This window comes from Excalfactoria chinensis, chromosome 7 (assembly GCF_039878825.1).
Source record: "Excalfactoria chinensis isolate bCotChi1 chromosome 7, bCotChi1.hap2, whole genome shotgun sequence".
Classification (NCBI taxonomy): domain Eukaryota; kingdom Metazoa; phylum Chordata; class Aves; order Galliformes; family Phasianidae; genus Excalfactoria; species Excalfactoria chinensis.
Window position 1 is genome coordinate 30,796,863 of NC_092831.1, and position 19,377 is coordinate 30,816,239.

At 45.1% G+C, this 19,377-nt stretch overlaps 1 protein-coding gene across 1 annotated transcript in view; it reads right to left on the reverse strand.

Moving 5' to 3' along the window:
* Positions 1-19,377, reverse strand: part of TMEFF2 (transmembrane protein with EGF like and two follistatin like domains 2) — a 102,758-nt gene that overhangs the window by 20,458 nt on the left and 62,923 nt on the right. The window contains exons 6-7 of the mRNA XM_072341583.1: positions 5,281-5,429; positions 4,352-4,411 (exon numbers count right to left, since the gene is read on the reverse strand). Coding sequence (XP_072197684.1) covers positions 4,352-4,411; positions 5,281-5,429 — 209 coding nt within the window. The remainder of the gene's footprint in view (positions 1-4,351; positions 4,412-5,280; positions 5,430-19,377) is intronic.

Consider the following 19,377-nt stretch of genomic DNA (forward strand, 5'->3'; position numbering starts at 1 on the left):
TTCTTCACCAGTTTTACACCCGGCTGACATGGTAGTAGACTCAAAATATAATTTAAAGGAACAACGTCAAGTGGTTTACACTCAAAACTTAACATACTTGCAAAATGTTATAATCTGGAGAAAGAATGTACTCTGCATTCCCTGCTTTATTCCTGGGACTGGAAAAAAAGTAGTCATGCTTTGTACAGAAATTTGATGCTGCTGCTCTAATTCTTGGCCCTTACTCAGGCACTGTTACAGATGATGAGGACAGTGACTGAAGGTAGGGGGCCTGTGAAGGAAGGCAGGCATCAACCCAGAGGTGCTTCCTACACGTTCTGGATCAGTAAGCCACTCACAGTTTCTTGGATAGATGTCACTTCTTCCCCCATTCAAAGTAATTAGAAGATAATGGTAGAGTGTTGGAGCTCAGCCACATTTTAGGATATTTTTCTTTCTTCAAACACAAATATTATGTGGTATTTATTTTGGAAAAGGCACGGTCCAAAACCCATCTTTATCCTTGGAACAGAGAATCTGCAATTGTTTTGTGGCCTCCATCCCACAGGCTCGGCCCAGCCAAGGGCAGGCTATGTGTTGACACAGATGGATGTTGCCCTTTTTGGTGGAGAGTTCAGTTTGCTTCGACAACACAGCCATCTGTTAGCAAGCAACCCAAGAACACAGCTCAAAATGACTGTCTGTGCGTGTGCCTTTTCAACCAAGGAGACCATCATGGCTTAAAACACCTTTTTTCCCCTTTTCGCCAACTCCGCTGCGTGGCTGCAGAGACTTACCTAATCAATGCTCATAGAGGGAATTTTGTCTGGTCTGGAAGACTGAGTTACCGAGTCGATCTATCAGATCTGTCAGTGTCATCACTGACAATTTTCATGAGCATATAACATAAAAATGTGGCTCATCCACCTCCACTTACTCTTTAAAGTGCTTGGGAAAAAAAAAAAAACAACAATTCACTAAGTAGATAATGAAAAAGGATAAAATCAGTAAGGGGTATAATTGCTAATAGCCAGATCCTAAGGAGGGAGTGTAAGCACTGAAGAACAAAAATAAACTGGTAAATGAATAAACAAGATGAAAACTCCCCGACTGCCCAACCTCCAAAAGCAAAAATGCCACCGAAACAGCCATCTTCATTATGCATCTCATGGAAAAATTCAAGAAAACATCCTTCACACGACTTTCAGATGCTACTTTCTAAAACACGTATTACTTTGAGAACGGTTAAAAATGCAGGGAAACCGTGAGATCAAGCATGTTTCTACTGGATTTGAGGGTAAGAAAACCCACCAATTCATTTATTAGCTAAAACGAAACCATCTCACGAGCATGATCAACATAAACAAGCTGTTATTTGTTGAAAAGAGTGAAAACCATCTGACACGTAGTCTGGGGGACCAGGCAAATGAGAAGGGCCAGAATGCACAAGACATACACTGTGCCAATACGTCTCCAACCTTCAAAACAAACCCTGCCTCTATCAAGTATGAGTCCTCAGAATAAACAAAGCTATGCAAACTTAAGGTAAAGACTTCTGTTCCAAAGGAATGAGTGCTCTCAGCTCTGCTGAGTGAAGGATTCGTGTGTTCATTAGCAAGGATCAATAGGCTTCAAAGAGGAACAGAAAGGAGCAAAGACATTGATTAAACAGACAGAACGAATAACGAATAAAGTAAAAAACCTCCTGGTTGTTGGGTTGTTTGCAAAGGAGCTGCCTCCTCAGGACCCGCAAATGAGGATGCAAACAAGGGTCTTCATGAAAAAATACACACCATTTGATTACTACCATCTTTACAGGGAGCATTACTGCTACATTAGCACAACTGACAACATGCAACAATCATTTAGGCTGGAGAAGACCTGTAAAGCCATCAAGTCCAACTGTCAAATGAATTTACCCAGTTAAACCATTTCCACAACAAATATCCCCACTTATTATTCTTATACTAAACATAACAGAACTTGCATATTCTTTATGGATGGATGGCATGAAGCTTGCTGTCAGATAAGCATTAAAGCCAGAACCTAGAACCTCATGTCAGTTTTATACAGCTCTCTCCCTCCCATTTACCTACTTAATAAAGGCTACAGTAACAACTTATTGTTCCAGTGGTCCCTAACTCCCAGTGTTTTCTGACAGTATTATGCCACAGACATTTAGGAAAACTGGAGTCATAGCTTATCCTACATGAACTTGCAGCTTTCTTACGTGCACAGAAAGACATATAATCAACTAGCTGTAGTTCATTGTATCAATGGATAACACCCAATGACACCTGCCTGTGGTACACCGTCACTGCCCTCCTGAAACCCACCGGAGCCAGTCCCATAGCAGAGGGCCTGAAGATCTGCCAGCTGTGGTAAAATGATGGTACCTTCCTGTGCCACACATGTACCTACTTGACATCTCTGATGTCTTCAACCAACTAGGGGACTAAGGCGCACCGTGTCCCCTGCACAGTCCTTTCACTTCTGGATAGACCCATAGGCACACTCCTGATGTCTCCAGCACAGCTCTGCTACAGACTCATTCCTTGGTGCTGTCGCTCTGCCCTCTCCCTGCCCAACAACCCAGCTTCCTCTAATGTTCCCTACGCGGCTTCCAACCTCACATCATTTTGCTGCAATCAATTTTCCCCTCAGGACTGCTACCCACACCTTTCCCTTTTGAGTGTGGGCTGAAATATCATCTCTGCTAAAGTGAGGCTGCTCTCCTCCTCCTGCCCACTCCCGAGCTGAAGGTGCCTTCTGTGCTCCTCTTCCTCCATGACCCCACGACTCTTCTTTCTCATCTCACTGGTGCTAGTTCCTCCTCCAGCCTAAACCTCAAGCTGCCTTTTCCTCCCATTTAGTCGCAGCTCACTTGCTTCATGCCTAAATGTTCTAAGTTACCAGGCTGGAGCAGAACAGAATGGTTTACACAGCATTCAGAAAGGGCCTGCGGGCTTCCGTTTTCATTTGATGACTCCAGTCATCTCCCCAGCTCTCCAGCAAAGAGGACAGATCTAACATGGCTGTGCTTATTGCTGTTGTTTCTACCTCAAAACAAACCATTTTATCCTACTTTGCTGCGCACCCTGCCCTACCATGCGACGCAACCTCAGACCTTCCTGCTTATTAAGAAAACTGACTGCAGATTTCCTTCTTCGCTTTACTTCACGATGGAAGGGCTCCTAGGCAGTAGGAAATATTTGGACCACAGCACTTCTTGGATCTTTTGGAAAGTAATCCTGCCATCCATTTCCCATAGACATTTTTTCCCTTGCTGATTTGTCCTGCAGTCACACCAATACCTCAAGCCCCTCCATCTCACCAAGCCGTCATTTATTCATAGCTCCGTTTTAATCAGCATGCATCACTGCTAAGTAGGAACAGAACAGCCCCTTTGTTAACATCTGGGTGTCACGTCAACCCAGGACATCATGCACGCAGCACCCTGTGTTGTAGGACAGCAATGACCAAACTGAGTCATGCTGGATGACTCTCCCAGTAAGAGATGTTAATAGCTATGAAACAATCAGCTGGACTTCACCTAAGCAACGCAGTAAGCCACTCAGGTGAAGTCAGCAACTGGCACCTACTCTCTCTAAATAGCTACTTTCGAAACACAACAATCCCAAAAACCTAAGCCACAAATAAAACTGCTTGACACGTTTTCACCTTGCCTTCTCAAACGCCTGCATTCTCAGCACGAGCTGTGAACATCAGCCTGCGTGCACGCACATACCCACACCCACATATACACACACATTCAATTTCTAAATCAGTCGTCCTTTGCAAAGGGTGTAAAACAAATACCTCCCAAACCACAGTGGCATTTGCATGTTTTTAATTTCAAATGCCGCATAAGGTTATTCAGCCATTATGTTTTACTGTAGCTTCTAAATAAATTAAAACCATTTATCACTTTAAAAAGCACTTAAAGAACCTTGTTAACTTTACAGGTAATAATATCTACTGTGGCAATGTTTCACGGTACCGCAGCTGTGCTACAATCTGGATTTTCCCCTTCTTAAGCCTGCATATCATGAAAAAAATATGCATATTCTAGGCACGGTAATTCAATACTTGTCACCAGCATCCACTCGTTCTGGCCAACAGGTTACTGCATTTGTTATTTCCACTGTCAGAATGTGTGCTTTATGTCTGCACAGTGATAAAAAATGGAAGAAAACCACTTGTTAAGAAGAAAGATAGTTTCTAGCAAAAGGAAGAAATGAGAACACAGTGGTTTCTTTTAAAGCAAACGAACAAAACCATAGCAGAAGACGGGCCACCTCTGGAAAGAGAGGAGAAAAGCGACTCGGCACAGCTATCACCCATTGTGATTCTCAACTAAGAGGAACCGTACCTGCATAATCTGTCCGTGCGTAATGCCCATCTTCAGATTTCGTAGTTGTTGTAGTATTGTCTGTGGGAAAAGAAACAGGTTGGATTGCTTGGGGAGCCTCTGATCGCTCCTGAATCCACCCCGGTGCCCACGCAAACCCTGCATCCCTTCCGCACACAGCATCGCTGCAGGCTGCAGAGCTCCCCTGGGCTTGCCAGGTGAAAACAGCAGGAGAGAGCATTTTGGAATGAAACACCAACCATCTTCCATTAAGTAAACACATTTTTCTAACAATATGCGACAACAGATTGCAGCTGGGATAAATATATCAGCGCAAAGCAGGGCATGTCATTTCTGCTCTATTTGAAGTAATTGGGGAGTTTTAATATGTACCCTGAAATGAACTACCACGGAGGGTGGTTAACTTGAAAGAAAAAGGAATAAATGAGAACATGTTTAATAGACAGGTAGAGCGTGGCCTTGTAAGTAGATGTACTAAGGATCTATAGGTCAGAAGCTAAGGGGGGAAAAAGCTATTAAGTGTCCAGGTCCCAGCAGGCGCTTTATTTACAGGAGCTATTTAAAGGCAAATTTTCTTCATTTTTATTTTAGAACAAACTGGACTTTCTAAAGCCAACTCAGTGTCGTGTGACAGAGCACTCCAAGAGCCAGGTAGAAGCAGCAAGGCAGTCTTAGCAAACACAGCCAGCCTGCAGCTAGCATTAACAAAACTTCCTTCCAGGTGCCGCTGGCATCCCATGAGCCCAACAGATGAGAAACAAGCACCAGCGCCGTGCGCCACACACATTACAGCAGCCTAATGGAAACGCAAGAAGTGCCAAATGAGAAGGCAGCCTCAGTTCTCTTTCTGTTCTTTTTTTCTTTTTTTTTTCCTTCCCTGAGCAAAAATTGAAAAGATTCTTTGAAATGAGTTTTGTTATGAGCGTTACCTTGACATCGACCCAAAGACATGACTTCAATTTTCTCCTGTTTCTGGCATGATGCCTCTTTGATTTGACATGCATTATCATAAGATTTCCCATCGGAAGCACAAAGAGGATTGAAGTTGGTTTGAGAACAGTCGATGTTGCACACACACCTGAAAAGACAGAAGAGACAAAAAGAAGAGGCTAATTTGAGTAAGCTTTTTCCTGACATCATCAATGCATCTCAGAAAAACAGAGTGCTTGTATTTTTCCTGACTGAATAATGTAAATCAACAGAACGAAAGCTGAAAATTCTGTTAAAAGGTCATTTGTATTTCTGGATGGAAATGAATGCGGGAAAAGAGGAGCGAGAAAAGCAAGAAAAAGGACAGATTAAAAAGAGAGTTATACTTGGAAAACTAAATGACAGCATTACCAGCTGCAATTCTTGTAAACCAAAGAACATCCAAACAGATATGTCAGTAATTTATGCTGCTACGCCCTCCTGCAATTAAAGAAGCCACTAAATTTACCCCTGTAGAGTCGCTGCGCATTGCATGTAACTCAGCATCTGCGGGGCTTTGTACTGATATACGATTTGGATGATAATGACGGCAGCCATATGCAGTCTGATCATAATAAAGGAAGAAATGTAGCAACCACACCCCATCCAGCTGAGTAAAACCACCTGCCGAGCCCAGAGTGACAACGGTGAGGCACCGTGCCCCACTTGTGAGCTCCTGGCTGCCCCATGACCTGAACCAAAAGCCAGTAAGGTCAATCAAGGCATGTACATATCAGGAGGAAAATCTTTGCTGCAAGGGTGGTGAGACGCTGACAGAGGATGCCCAGTGAGGTTCTGGATGCCCCTTCCCTAGAAGCAATCAAGGGCAGGCTGGATGGAGCTGTGCACAACCTGGTCTAGAGGGAGATGTCCCTGCCTATAGCAGGGGGTTGGAACCAGATGAACTATAAGGTCTCTTCCAACCCAAACCACTCTGTGATTCTAAGGTTCTACGCTTGGCTCCAAAAGCATGGCTTGGATCTGAAATAACAGGTTAACGTGGCCACATCCACCATCAGCAGGCTGCAGTCTTTTTTTCTTTACATCTCTCCTATTTCATCCTCATCGGTGATGTCAGACACCCATGGGCATCACTGAAGGCAAGGCATGCTCATTTTCCATCCCCAGTGCCCCACAACAGACAGCCCAGCCTCAGCTAGGTAACATTAACACCAATGCAATCCCGCTCGGGGACAAAGCCAGAGGTTTAACCTGGCAGCTGCTTAAGCTCCTCTGAGCATGTAATTGCACAAGTGCTGCTATCTCAACTTCTCCTAGCTCCTTCTGACATTAAGAGCAGAGCAGCCCTACTGCTGCTCCACCTCCACCTCAGCCTCACCACACCTGTGCTCAGACTTACTTAACATTAGGTCGATGACTACGTACAGAAAACTTCAGCTCAGGAGGCTGAAGGTGAGAAGCACGGCTGTAAATTAGATTAAGTGATTTCATAACAAGCATAAGACAGGAGCCTGGCTCCCTGTGTAACGCTCTCACTGCGCTGATGAACACGCAGCATATAAGAAAAAATCCAGACAGTTCCCTAAGAACCTCCTTATCAGCAGAATAAGGATGTTCTGCTCCACCGAAATATTAACTGCCCTCATTTCTTCCTGCAGTCATTGCCAGCTTCCCACCTTACTCACCCTCACTTCATTAAGAACCATTTACTGCTCGAGTGATCGGAATTCCTTCCACGTAGCTCTACAGTTTGCATTTCAGATGGGACACATTCAGCCATATGCTCCTTCTCTGTAATAAAACAGCTCCAACTCTCAACACCTTGCTACAAAAGATGAGTGCGGGCTAATATGTATTACATCTCAAGTCAAGAGACAATTCAGTCAATGAGAAAACGAAAACAAAAGAGGAGATCTGGGTGCCTTGGGATGCAATTTAAAAGATGCCGAGGGACGTACAAACCTATACTTAGAGTTAGGCACTCAGGAGACACATTTTCAAAGGTGTTTAGATGCTTAAAGATGCGTGCAAACATTTTGTATGGGATTTCTGAGAGACCTCTCGCTGATTTCCAAGAGCACTTCAGCGCCCATTAGGCATTCGCTTGCATCTTTTGATACCTTTCCAAACCAAGAAGTTTCAGAACGACTTTTCCCGACCTGTCTCAGCAAACGTGAGAAGAACACAACGATTTTCCAAAGCTCAGATGTTAACTGAGCTTTCCCCTCCCAAGAAGGAGCCCTCCAGCTGCACGCTATAAGTGGGACGAAGCATGTGCTACCTGCGCTCATAGCATGGTGCTCGTGCATGAGGGACAGCAGAAAGGGGCAGCATCAGCAGGGCAGCATCAGCAGGACAGCATCAGCAGGACACCACATGCTCAGGTCTTGTAGCGAAGGCTCATTTTCAGGGCTGACTACATAGGTGGAGAGGAGCACTGTAATATACTCGTCACCAGGACCTCCTTGCTGCAGTGGGCCACGTGCCATCCACCAACCCCACTTTAAGGCTGCACAATTAAGTCAACGTGAAGTCGGTGTCAGGAAAAGCCAAAGGTAGGGTTTCGTCAGTGAGATTAATGCACTGGGGTGCTGACTCTGTTTAATTTATAGTGCTCATCTCATCAGGGAAGATGAGAGTATATTCAAGCACGTATTTCTCAAACCAGAGGAACAAGCAGGCTGCCGTTTTAACCGTGCCCCCGAGGTTGAGAAGTGTAAATCACAGAGAAGAAGGTGGGGAGTTTTCTGCAAACGTCTGCATCCAGGCACACACACAGCACACGGCAACCTTGAGCAGGAGCCATCCTGCAGGAATAAACACCGAAGGAGAGGCACTTCACACGTGGCATTTAATGAAATCCTAGAGCGGTCGGTAAAGACGCCTTCACTTACTGAAGCATAATGACACGCAGGAGCAAGGCTGTCTTCTGCTGAACAAGCAGACCTCTGTGACATCCCCAATGGGGTCCCAAGGCTGTGACAGTCCCTGCAAGACCACGCTCTGTCCTCTGTGTTCTGCAGCACAGCAGCTGAAGCTGCTCTGTGATCCTCCAGGCTGGCAACACGGCAGCTTCCCACCACCTCCAAGGCTCTTGGCTACATCCCTGACTGTAAGTAATTTGGTCATCTGACCATTTTATCATCCCGGCCGTGACTTCAGATTATGGTTATATCAATAAATCTATCTGCTTGCTGTATTCCTGAGTGTAGCGCTGAGGAAAGCTTGGCAGCAGAAAGGCTGACTGTTCTTTTCCTCGGGCTCAAGAAGCTGCGAGAAGGTTAATGAGGTCTCCTAAGGGTCACAGGATGAAACTGTACCCAAGTGCATACGCAGAATACACACGTAAGGTTTAGCCTTGCTTTCTGCACGAAGAAAAGCAGCTTAAAAGCATCTGTGAGGAATGAGTGCTTCTAAGAAGTCAGCTGATACTCTGCAGCTCCCCTGAGAAGCCAAGGAATACTGAGTGCTGTCCCATAGGCATGCTGCTTCCTTCAGGTAATGGGGTTTGCACACGTCAATCGATTAAAATCTGGACTGTCACTGTAAAGTATCACCACACAAGGCTCACTTTCTTACATCTATTTTTCCAAGCCGTTGTGATCATTTCTGATGAATCCCATGTCTTCTATACACTTTATTCTATTAAGTTCTGTACCATTAAAACCTTGGGGGAGCTGAGCACCCCGCTTGGTTATTTTGCGGATCACAGAAGCATAATACCAAAATATACCAAGGAAACCCCCAGTTGGCAAACCCAGGCACCTCCTTGGGGGATTTTCAGCAACCTGGTCAAGAAGGAGATGTCCCCATCTACAGCAGAGGGTTGGAACCAGATAATTGTAAAGGTCCCTTCCAACCCAAACTGTTCTATGATTCTATGACTCTAGGCACTGACTTGGTCTCTGTAAAACTACTGGCATCAATAAACCTGCCATGGGTGAGCACACGGCTGTGTGCTCTGCACATGACAGATGGTACTGTTCTCTGAGCACTGCCTTTGCCTGCAGAGGGAATACCACTGAACAGCAGATTCAATGCTCTGAAGTGCTGCCCCTGGAGGGAGGAACAGCATTTTAAGGTGTCTCAATAGGAAAAGAAGATGGTTCCTCACCCACAAAGCAAAGGAAAATTCATGAATACAGCATGATCAAGAGTGACACAGCGACGATAAAAAGAACCCTATTCCATCTCTTATCTCCTCTCCTAAGACAACCATCCCATCTTTGTTCTCAGCAACGTATGATTGAAAAGCAGTATCAGCACATAGCCCAAGGAAGGTCTCCTAAGCAGCCCAATGGTAAGGAAGCAGGATGAAAGTGATGCTGCCTCTACAAAAGCAGTTTTACTGGGAACAGATGCAGCAGCGTTTTCAGAATGGCAGCTCTTCTCTATCTGACATACTTTAATTACCCTTTGTACTTTGGAAACCTGAAAGCACTGTTGGTGCTACCTCTGTTTATTAAAGACTTGGCCGGCCATGGGTCATTTGCTTTTTGGAAGCCGAGGAACAGAAAACCGTGTCTGAGATACCTGCAAAAAGTACTTAATGAAATGACTAAAGTCTTCAGCCAAGTGTCTCGTTGATTATGGGGTCCAAACAGCAGAACAGCAAAAAAATCTGCCACAAAGAGAATTGTCAGTCAGGAGAAAAAAAAAAAGGCATAAAACCAACCAGACAAGGAAGCTGGAGTTAAAAAAGGGAAAATGCAAATCTAGTGTTATTTTTACTAGTCAGAGCTCTGATATTTGAGTGCATATGCTAATTCGGTCAAGTGTGAGATCCAGCCATGTCTCAGTGTGCACACTATTTTACAGAGAAAGCTACGTTCCATTCTGCAGTCATTTAAATACGCCGTATATTTTCTCCAGGCAAAAAAGCAAAAAAGCAAGGAAAAACCAACAACATTTTGCAGCATAAAAAACAAGAAAAGCCCAAAGCCCTCCCTTTGCCATAAAACTGTGTATAAATAAAAACACGGCTGTTGAACATTTATGGCATTTCCAACAGTGAGATTTCTTATTTTCCTTCTGCTCTGGCTAGAAAGCAGCCATCAGAAACTCCAGTTTCTGGTTCTCTCTGAGCTCTTGGTTCTCCATCTAGGACATTAAATGGCCATTAAAGCTAACCTGGCAGCACGTGCAAGCATCAAGAGCCTTGCTACCATTCCCAAACACCTCCTCCATCATTAGGATTCCTGCAAGGTTTTTGGTAGATGGGGCACCTTTGTTGACACTAACAGCAAGAAAACAGAAACAAAGCCAGGCTCAACATAACAACTTAACACTCAAAAGCACCTTGCAGTGGTCAGCAAGCAAAAGGCCCCTTTACCCAGACAGCTTTGGGCATGTTTAATACATCTCTACACAACCCTACACAGAGATATTCACACCAAGTCTGAGCTGCCCAGCTTAGCCAGGTCAGGAAGGTCTGTACTCACACCTTCTGCCTCTGCGCCTCAAGCTATTTCTGTACTGCAAAGTCCCAGAAACACCAATAGTGAATCTGCATAGACTTCCAGTATCGTAGCAAATTTCAGGTGGGCTCTGCAGCATATGGAGCACAGCCCAAGAGGATGGCACAGAAACTAAGCTTCCGCCAGAAGGCAGAACTGATGCAGGCAGAACACTGTTTACACACAGCTCATACTGTATCCACGTGAAACAGTACATACAGAATCTATCCGGAATGTACATATGCACACTATTTTTAACACATCCTATGAATCGTACCTGCTGGGAGATTGAGATCCTATCACCACGCTCTTGAAAGCATCACTGAAAGGCTTAAAGAACACAGATACCGCTTACCTTCTTCAAAATAAACTTAGCTTTATGTTTAAGGCAGATGCAAAACTTCAGCTGCAGCGCAGAACAATAAACAATGCATATTTTATAACGGCAGCACGAAAATAGCATGCGATATTACTCTCCTGGATCTGCTCAGGCTTTTGCTCTGCTTTAAGATCACAAGAGAAGAAAAAGCAGGGCTTATTTTCAGTGCCTCCCATTCACTGCTATGTATTTTTCCATTTTCCCTTCCAGTCCATGGCAGCTTGGCTTCTGCTCTGAACACACCGACTGCTCACAGGGGCTTCCCTTGGATATTTTCCTTATTTCAGCTGTTTCACAGTTTATCTTCAATGTGAGTAAAAAGGAGGAAAGCTTCATTCCCCTCAGGGTGATGCAGTGTTTCTGCATGGCATTTCAATAGCACGCTGCTATTCAAACAATTAGAAATCACAGAGACCATGCAAGGAATTATCAGCATACTGCATGGAGAGTTTTATTATTATGTAGTGCATAATGAAAATGATTTGAAGGACCCCGAAGCATCATAACAGAAGGAAGCGCTGAATAATCAAGTGATTTTTTTTGCTTGTTGCTGGACTATGAGAGACCAAAATGTTGTTTACTGGACATATGTCAAGCCAAAATACACTAAAGCGGTGAATATATTTACAGCTGCCCTTCCTTGCATACCAAACGCAAAGTAAACTGTGAGCCTAGCTGGAGCATGGAGGCTGATTAACTGCTGTACAGCTGCCACGCTGCCGCTGAGAGCAGGGAGTGACCGGCAGTGCTTACACAGAGGTAGGTATTTTTCCAAGCACACTTGCACTGAGATCACCACCATGACAGCTCACCAAGGTTGTTTCAGAATGGTTTAGCGAGTGCCATCCAGGCTCCTCCAGCAAGCTGCCCCAGCTCCACTTACTCACTCAAAGCTTCAGCCCAGCAACAGCTGCCTTAACCTGCAATGTGAGACCCTGCCAGCAGGCACCTAATTCTCCTTTTGTTCTTTCCCTGTAACTTTCTTAAGTTTACTGCAAAAACAATCCAAGCTTCACCTTTGCTTCCCCCTTACCATCCAAAGCACCAATTATAATATGACCTTCCTCCGGCTCCCCAATGTCTCCTGTGCCCTCAACTACGCCATGAATTGCGTGCTAACACCTTTAGGGCAAAATAAATGTTTCCTTTCATTTTGCTAAACATAATTCCTCCTTACCAGGAACCAAGCTAAGCAAAACAGCCTCTGCTAGCCCATGAGCTTTAATCCCAGGCAGCAAATCCCAAGCTTGATGGCTGGGTTTGAAGACCAACAGATAACACACCCCATCTGCATGACTAGACAAGAAATGTCTCATTCTGTTCATATGCCAATTCAAGGGTCTGCAAATACCTAACACGTTGAGTTTATTTAAAGCACAAAGAATAAATTAAATGCATTCCTACAGTTTGCCAGCACTCGGTGTCCTTCACGTCCCTGCAGCCCATGTTAAAACAAAGCTTTGCTGAGCGTTTCTCCCCCTCTGTAAACATCTGAGGCTGTCCTTCACCAGCGTTTTATCGCCGTGTGTTCCAACTGCTGATACTGTTTGTTTGCTTCAGCCTTGCAGCCCACAGAGAAACAAGAGTTGTTGCAAAAGCATCCCCGTGCTTCAGCCTGGGCTGTAAGGCAGGGTGGTTGTGAGGTCTGCCATGGGAAGCTCTGCTCACCAAAGCGTGGTACCACCTGGAAGGTAACCCATGGCAGATTTCAGATCCCCACCGCCACGTGACAGCTTAGTTAACCAGTTACTACTGCAAGTGGACCTTGATTACCAAAGAGACTACAAGGATGGATGGAGGCTTGCGTGCTCTAAGCCATACAGCACATGAGACATTCACTGCCAGGGGTGATCTTAGTGGCACCAGTGTAATACCAACTGTGGTAAAACAGTCCTCGCATGTAAATACTTGCTTCAAATGTGCAGAATCAGCCTAACACTCACCACACACTGCTCCATGGCCTCAAAGACACGTGCCTGCCTGAGGCAGAGCCATCCGAGCCAGCTGCCTTCTCCAGGCTGCTCTGCTCCAGGGGCTGACTCAAACGACAAAACAAAATCAGCCTAGCTACCTAATGAAATTTCAGGAGGTTACTCCAGGCTTTTCCTCCAGGCTTTTCCATCCACTGCCTGTGCAGATGGAAATAAGACAAGATCCTCTCCTGTCATCCTGTACAGCGCTGAATTGAGATCATGGCGCAGCCCCACAGGTGTGAGACCGGGACCTGTGCAACCCCAAGCAAATCACTTCACGTGCACAAACAAAGCACAGCATCAACCCTCCATTTCCTAAGACACCTCTTGTTTCTGTAGCTGAAAGCTGCTGCAGAGGATCCCTCATCAGGTGTGAAACACAGAGCAGTGACACCCGCCTGAAGCTCCCCAAGGGATGCTCGTCCCAGGAGCACCTCGGTGTGGGCAGGCTTTGTTACACAACAGGCAGGCCGACAGACAGCAATTAAGTCTTTATATCTGGGCACAGCCCACACAAGCTTTTAGCAGCGATTTGCTTTCTAGAGAATCATCTGCATCTGGTGAGCACATGCAGGAAAAGACAGGCACCCCCGAGGACGGCTGCCTTGGGACAGGGACACCTGCCCCTGGGTCAGCCCTGCACTTTAGCTCAGATTGAGCTTTCGTCAGGCTCATATTTAATGCATGGGATGTATTTTTAGTGGCTCGGATGTGTGAACACATCGTGGCCTTGATGTTCCAACATGGGTGTGTGAAGGAGCCGCTGACCTTCTGCAATGGATGTAGCTTTAATGTGATAGTTAACATGAAGTGGGACGGAGCAGATGAAGCATCCTATTAAGACATTTGATAACAAATTGCAAAGTGCCCTCCTAGTGCTTTACATAGTTATTCTCTCTGCTGATCTATTTAGGCGACACGTGTAATTCTCAACAGCAAAGCCGTATCCTTGTTTCCATACACATACTTACATAAAACCCAATAACAACGCGGCCTATTTATTGCTAAAACGCTAGTAGGAAATTGGAAAAGGTATAAATACGATTCATTGCTGGTGATCTCCTGCCCCCTGAAGGCACTGTAGGGCTCCAAATCTCACTCAGTGCACAGCGTCATAAAACTGAAGCAATAAATGTCATTCCTTTCTTGATTGCACATTAGGCCAATCGGCCTTTTATTGCGACTAAATAGGCTGTCACGAAGGCATCACGCAGCTTACTACCGGGCTATGGCTCTAGCAAAATGTGGGGCTTGGGAGTAAAGAACTCTTGCTTTTAAATTATAAGCAAGCAGGACAGAAAAGAAAGGTGCAAAAACACATGGCTGTCCCAGGCCTCTGCGCTTGTTCTTTCATGCGGTAATGCTCTGACATACACAGGCGATTATGTGTCAAAGCACATTAATATTTGATGTGCATTATCATGCTATCCCCCACGAGCACTCTCGCAATCTGGTGAGCTGAGGGTCTCCAGGACATGGGGTTATACAACAGGGCGGTGGTTTCAGCTGGCAGCAGCCAAGCACAGCTCTTCAAAGCTGTAAGTGGACCCTTTGGTGCACCTCATGTTTGCACAACACCCTATGCTACTCTGAGAGCACAAAACTGGCTGCCAAAACCCTTCCTTCTAATGCAAATAAAGGTGTGCGCCCAGATGTCTGTTACATTCTCCTAGCAAAGACTGAAGGACCTTGTCACTGAAAGACGCAGTCATGGCTTGTGGGAGAAAAGCGAAGAAAACCCCCCAGGTTCATTAGTACCCCTGTTAAATGAGACACATACATGGCTGCTCTCTGCATGTTGTTACATGGGCTCCCCAGTCATCTGCACAAACTGAAAATGCAAAGGGGTGCTGCTGCTTTCTCACACGCTCCTGTAAGACACGCAAACCACAGCAGAGCTGCCATTCCCAAGCTCTCCAGTTGCCCTGCCATACAAACATTCCATGCGCTTGCTCCACGTTGGGCTCAGTGGACATCTGGTCTCCACACCAGGCAAGAAGGACATCCAATCTGCCTCCCAAGCATGAGTGACACCTCTGTGCTCTCCAGCAAACGGCAAATCAAACCAACTGGAAACCAGCCTTAGATTTTCAGCCCCATCCCAGCCCCTCCTCATCCCTCCTTGCCAGGACCATCTGAATCTTAGCTGCCTCCATACCTCCTGTCCATAGCCACGCGACCCTGACAGGAAAACTTGGCTAATTGGAGCAAGACTCTTCACATTATCACAGCTCTGTTTTTTCACTTGAAAGACTAATCATCGTAAAGACAAGCAACAGCTTTACATGGCTGATAAGCCATTCCCCCCTTTAAATTTCAAGAGAATTTATCTTGCTACTACAGGAACACGGCAAGATGGTAAGACAAAGAAACAAAACTATAGAAAAACAAACAAAAAACCACCTCAGAAGCTATTTTTAGCTTTTCACAAATCAATATTTCCTTTGAAACACCAGTCAGGAAGCCAGATCCTGCTTTTATCACCACAATGTCCAAGTCTGCACTCCGCGAGCAACTGCGCACTAATACCCTGATGGAGTCTGTCCTCCCTCTTGCCTACAAAAGGCCCCACTGGCTACTGAGCAGTAGCTGCATGCTTATGATACCAGTAGGCCGAGTGTTTTCCTCATTGAGCTCATGGACTAACATTTATTGCTTTCGTAAGCCAGAATTTCTACCTCTGAAGCTGAAAACCAAGTCTGGCCCAGCCTCTGAAAAGAAGAGCTATGACTTGGAGTGAAGGGTATTCTCCCTTAGGCACATGGTGAGTTTTGCTGTAATTGCAAAGGATAAAAGATATATATATATGTATCATATGGGGTCCCTGAAAGACCTGGTTGGGTGAACAGTACAGATGGAACACAACGTGGTTCTGCATTTATCTGTGAACATTTAGAGCCATGATATATAGCCTATATGACATACTTCCTTGATGCACAGAGAAAATACAGTCAATTTCTTCGGGTAGGTTGAATTATTTACCAGAGTGTTCCAAAGCGTATTGGTAATAAAACACTATGAAGTATAAGTAACTCTAGACAATCTTGGCTTATGTTAAAACGCGGGTTCTTTTCTGTTGTTTTTTTTTCCCCTCTAAGAAGGTTATTAAGAAGATAAATCCTGAGACTCTGGAAAGGCAGGAGTTTGCCAAATGAGCGTGAGATACAGAAAGACTGTGGCTGCTCAGTGGATGGAAAGGTCCATCCTAAGTTAACAACTCCATAGTCTCACTCCCAAATTAAATAGGATACTTTGGCACGGGATGAAAGAACATTAAGCTGATGTTATGAAACTTAACAGACAAGGAAAAACAGCTTTTAGACTGGAAGATGAAAAATAGTTTTTGGCTAGAACCAAATAAAATGCACATGGAGCAAAACAATTTCAGCAGGTGACCAAACAAACCATCATTTCCCAAACAAGACCTCCTTCTGACAAAGCCAGTATTATATTTGAATTAGAAATAGAATGTGCTCCATTCTTCCTCCTGCTCCTCAGAATTAAATGGACCATATTGTTCTCAGAGATGCTCTCTGCAGATAAATATAACTCCTTGTACCCATATCTTGCCCTGCTCCTTCTGTGGCCTCATCACTGAGAAAGGAGAAACCAAGTCTTGATTTAAGGCCCTTTCAAAGCCTGTGGGGATCTTACTTAAGATATGATTGGAAGCTATTTGGGATTGGTTTTAAGTTTAAACTACCTGCTCAAATATAGCTCTGACACCTCAGCATCCTGCCAGTGAAGAACACGATAGGAACTGCAGCCGGCAGTAGAGGTGGCTCTATTAGGCCACGGCTAAGATCAGGGGAGCATGCATGCTGCTCGGTCATCTCCTGCTGTGCAATGCAGAGGCTGCACGCTGCAGGCCCTTAGCTTCCCTCTGTGATTAGATATGAGCACCGTGCTCCCCATGAAGATCTACACAGCAGCAGCCGCATTTTGTGCCCTAGGTATGATCTGTAGTGAAGCAGAAACGTTAGCCTTCGCAGGACTGCAGATTTTAATTATTTAATTCCATTTCAGTGCTTATTACCATGAGACCAGCAAGTAAGTCTCAAGATCTACTCTTCCTCTAGAAGAGAAAGGTAAGCAGCAAGAAACTGCCATACAGCTACTGTATAATGCACGGGACGATGCAGATCTTAAAGTAGCTTGTTGTTTCTGCATCTGGAACAAGTAGGTCACACACAGTTATTATACACACTGCTGAACACGAAGCAGCCAATACCCGTGTAATGTATGTGAGCTTTCAAACTACCTTTTAGTACTTCAGAGTAGTACAGCATCTTGTTTGCGGATGCCTTCGTTGAGAGCAACTGACAGAAGGGGGGAAGGGACCTGAAGCTGACTGACCTAATTGCTGGGTGGATTGAAAAGCTGGCAAAATCGTTCATTTCTTTTATATGTTTCCCTTCTATCCTATAATAAAGATAGATATTGATTGCTGGAGCAATATTGATTGCAGGGGTAGTGGCTGATGGCAGCTGGATGATTTGCACAGATATCTTCCAATGTACAGTGCAGTTTATTTGCATGAGAACGCAATTTCAGAATCCTCATGCGTTGTGGATTGCTTGCTTGCTGTATAGGAGCATTCACTCAATATACAAATACATATCTATCAGGGATTAGTGGTAAAATATGAAACGAAAGCTTGGAACAGTTCATATTCTTAATCCATCTTGGGTGTCTGTTTGCTCAGGCTAAGTGGAGTTGGTTGTTTCAAACATGCAAAAAGAAGTGCAAGATGCAAGGGGCTCACTGCTACTTCCCCACCCCCTCTGGGAGCACCACCCAGCTTTAAGTCAAGCATGAGATCCATATCCCTTCCTCATATCCTGCCCAGATTACTCGTTAATGTCCCATCCCTGAAGGCATTCAGGGCCAGGCTGCACAGGGCTGGGAGCAGCCTCATCTGGTGACTGCAAACTCCACCCATAGCAGGGGGCTGGAACTAGATGATCCTTAAAGTCCCATCCAAGCCAAGGCATTCTGTGATTCTATGACCCTGTCCTGCTGACCTGGGCACTGAACACACTGCGGTGCAAAGCTCTAAGAGGCCTGCTGGAGACCAGGCTGCTCCTGCCAGGGACACTGCAGCATCCCCATCACCTGCAGCCTCCAGGAAAGACTTGCAGCAAGCTGAAGATGGCCTCCTTTCTGCTAAGCCACAGAGAAAGAAACAGCATTCTAACATCAGACAACTTCACATTATTCCTACAGCTAGCAAACTGCAGCTCACCGTGGGCAGTCCTTTGAGTGCCTGCTACTTGCTGACCTGCCCATATTGAAATCCAAAGAAAAAGCACGCATATTTAACCCCCATTCATCATTTTGATTAACTCTACAAGTGAGACACCTGAAGGCTTTAACGTTGCTTTAAGAAAACACTCCTGTCCTCTCTACTCTCTTATCTTCCAATAGGAAAGCCAACAGAAGAGGTTCTGCATTATCTCTCCCCTCCCATTTGCTTGGTTATTTCACGGAACTCTGAAATAGCTGCCCAACATCCATCCCAAGCACAGCCTGCCCAATGTACACAGTGCTCTTACACAGAGTGGTGTGATTAAACCAGTAACTATAGATCGTACAGCTAAAAAAAGACTATCACATAATAATAGCATAATTGGAAACAAACAAAAAGCTCACCCATATCTTAGGCTGTCAGAAAAAACCCCAAGAAAAACGATCTTCAGAGACCCTTCCCCACTTGCAGTCAGCCCTTAAATGGGGTCTGGGAGAGATGCAGCCAGGCTTCACCCCTTCTGATCTCACAGCTGAACTGCCTTCACCTGTGCTCACCTCAGGTGTTCAATCAGAGGTTCAGGCCGTGACTCCAGAGATCCCATACACCCATAATGAGAAAACTGGTACTGGGAGCTGGATTCTTGATGTGATTCTGTACTGACACTAAGCCACTCCAGCAGATGAGCAGGCACTCCATTTGGTGCCTACTATTTATATACAGTGACTATTTCATGGATGCTTTTTGGAGGATCTCAGAAACACACCAGTGCTCAGCACATTACGCTTCATTCTTCCTTTCCTTTTAAGTCCATCTCCCGGGGTGTTATGTTGAGGAGCCCTGTCTTACAAAATCAATTATTCCTTAGGCAGCTCAGAAATAAAAACCCAAAGTAAGCAACACCAAATGTCTGATTTACCAATAGATTGCAATCCAGCGCTAAAGAGCACAGCCCTGGCCCTGCTTTAAATATTCATGAAGCTTACTGGTGCAAAATGCATTAAAGGTGGGAATAATGCCAGTAATGCACGATCCTCTTA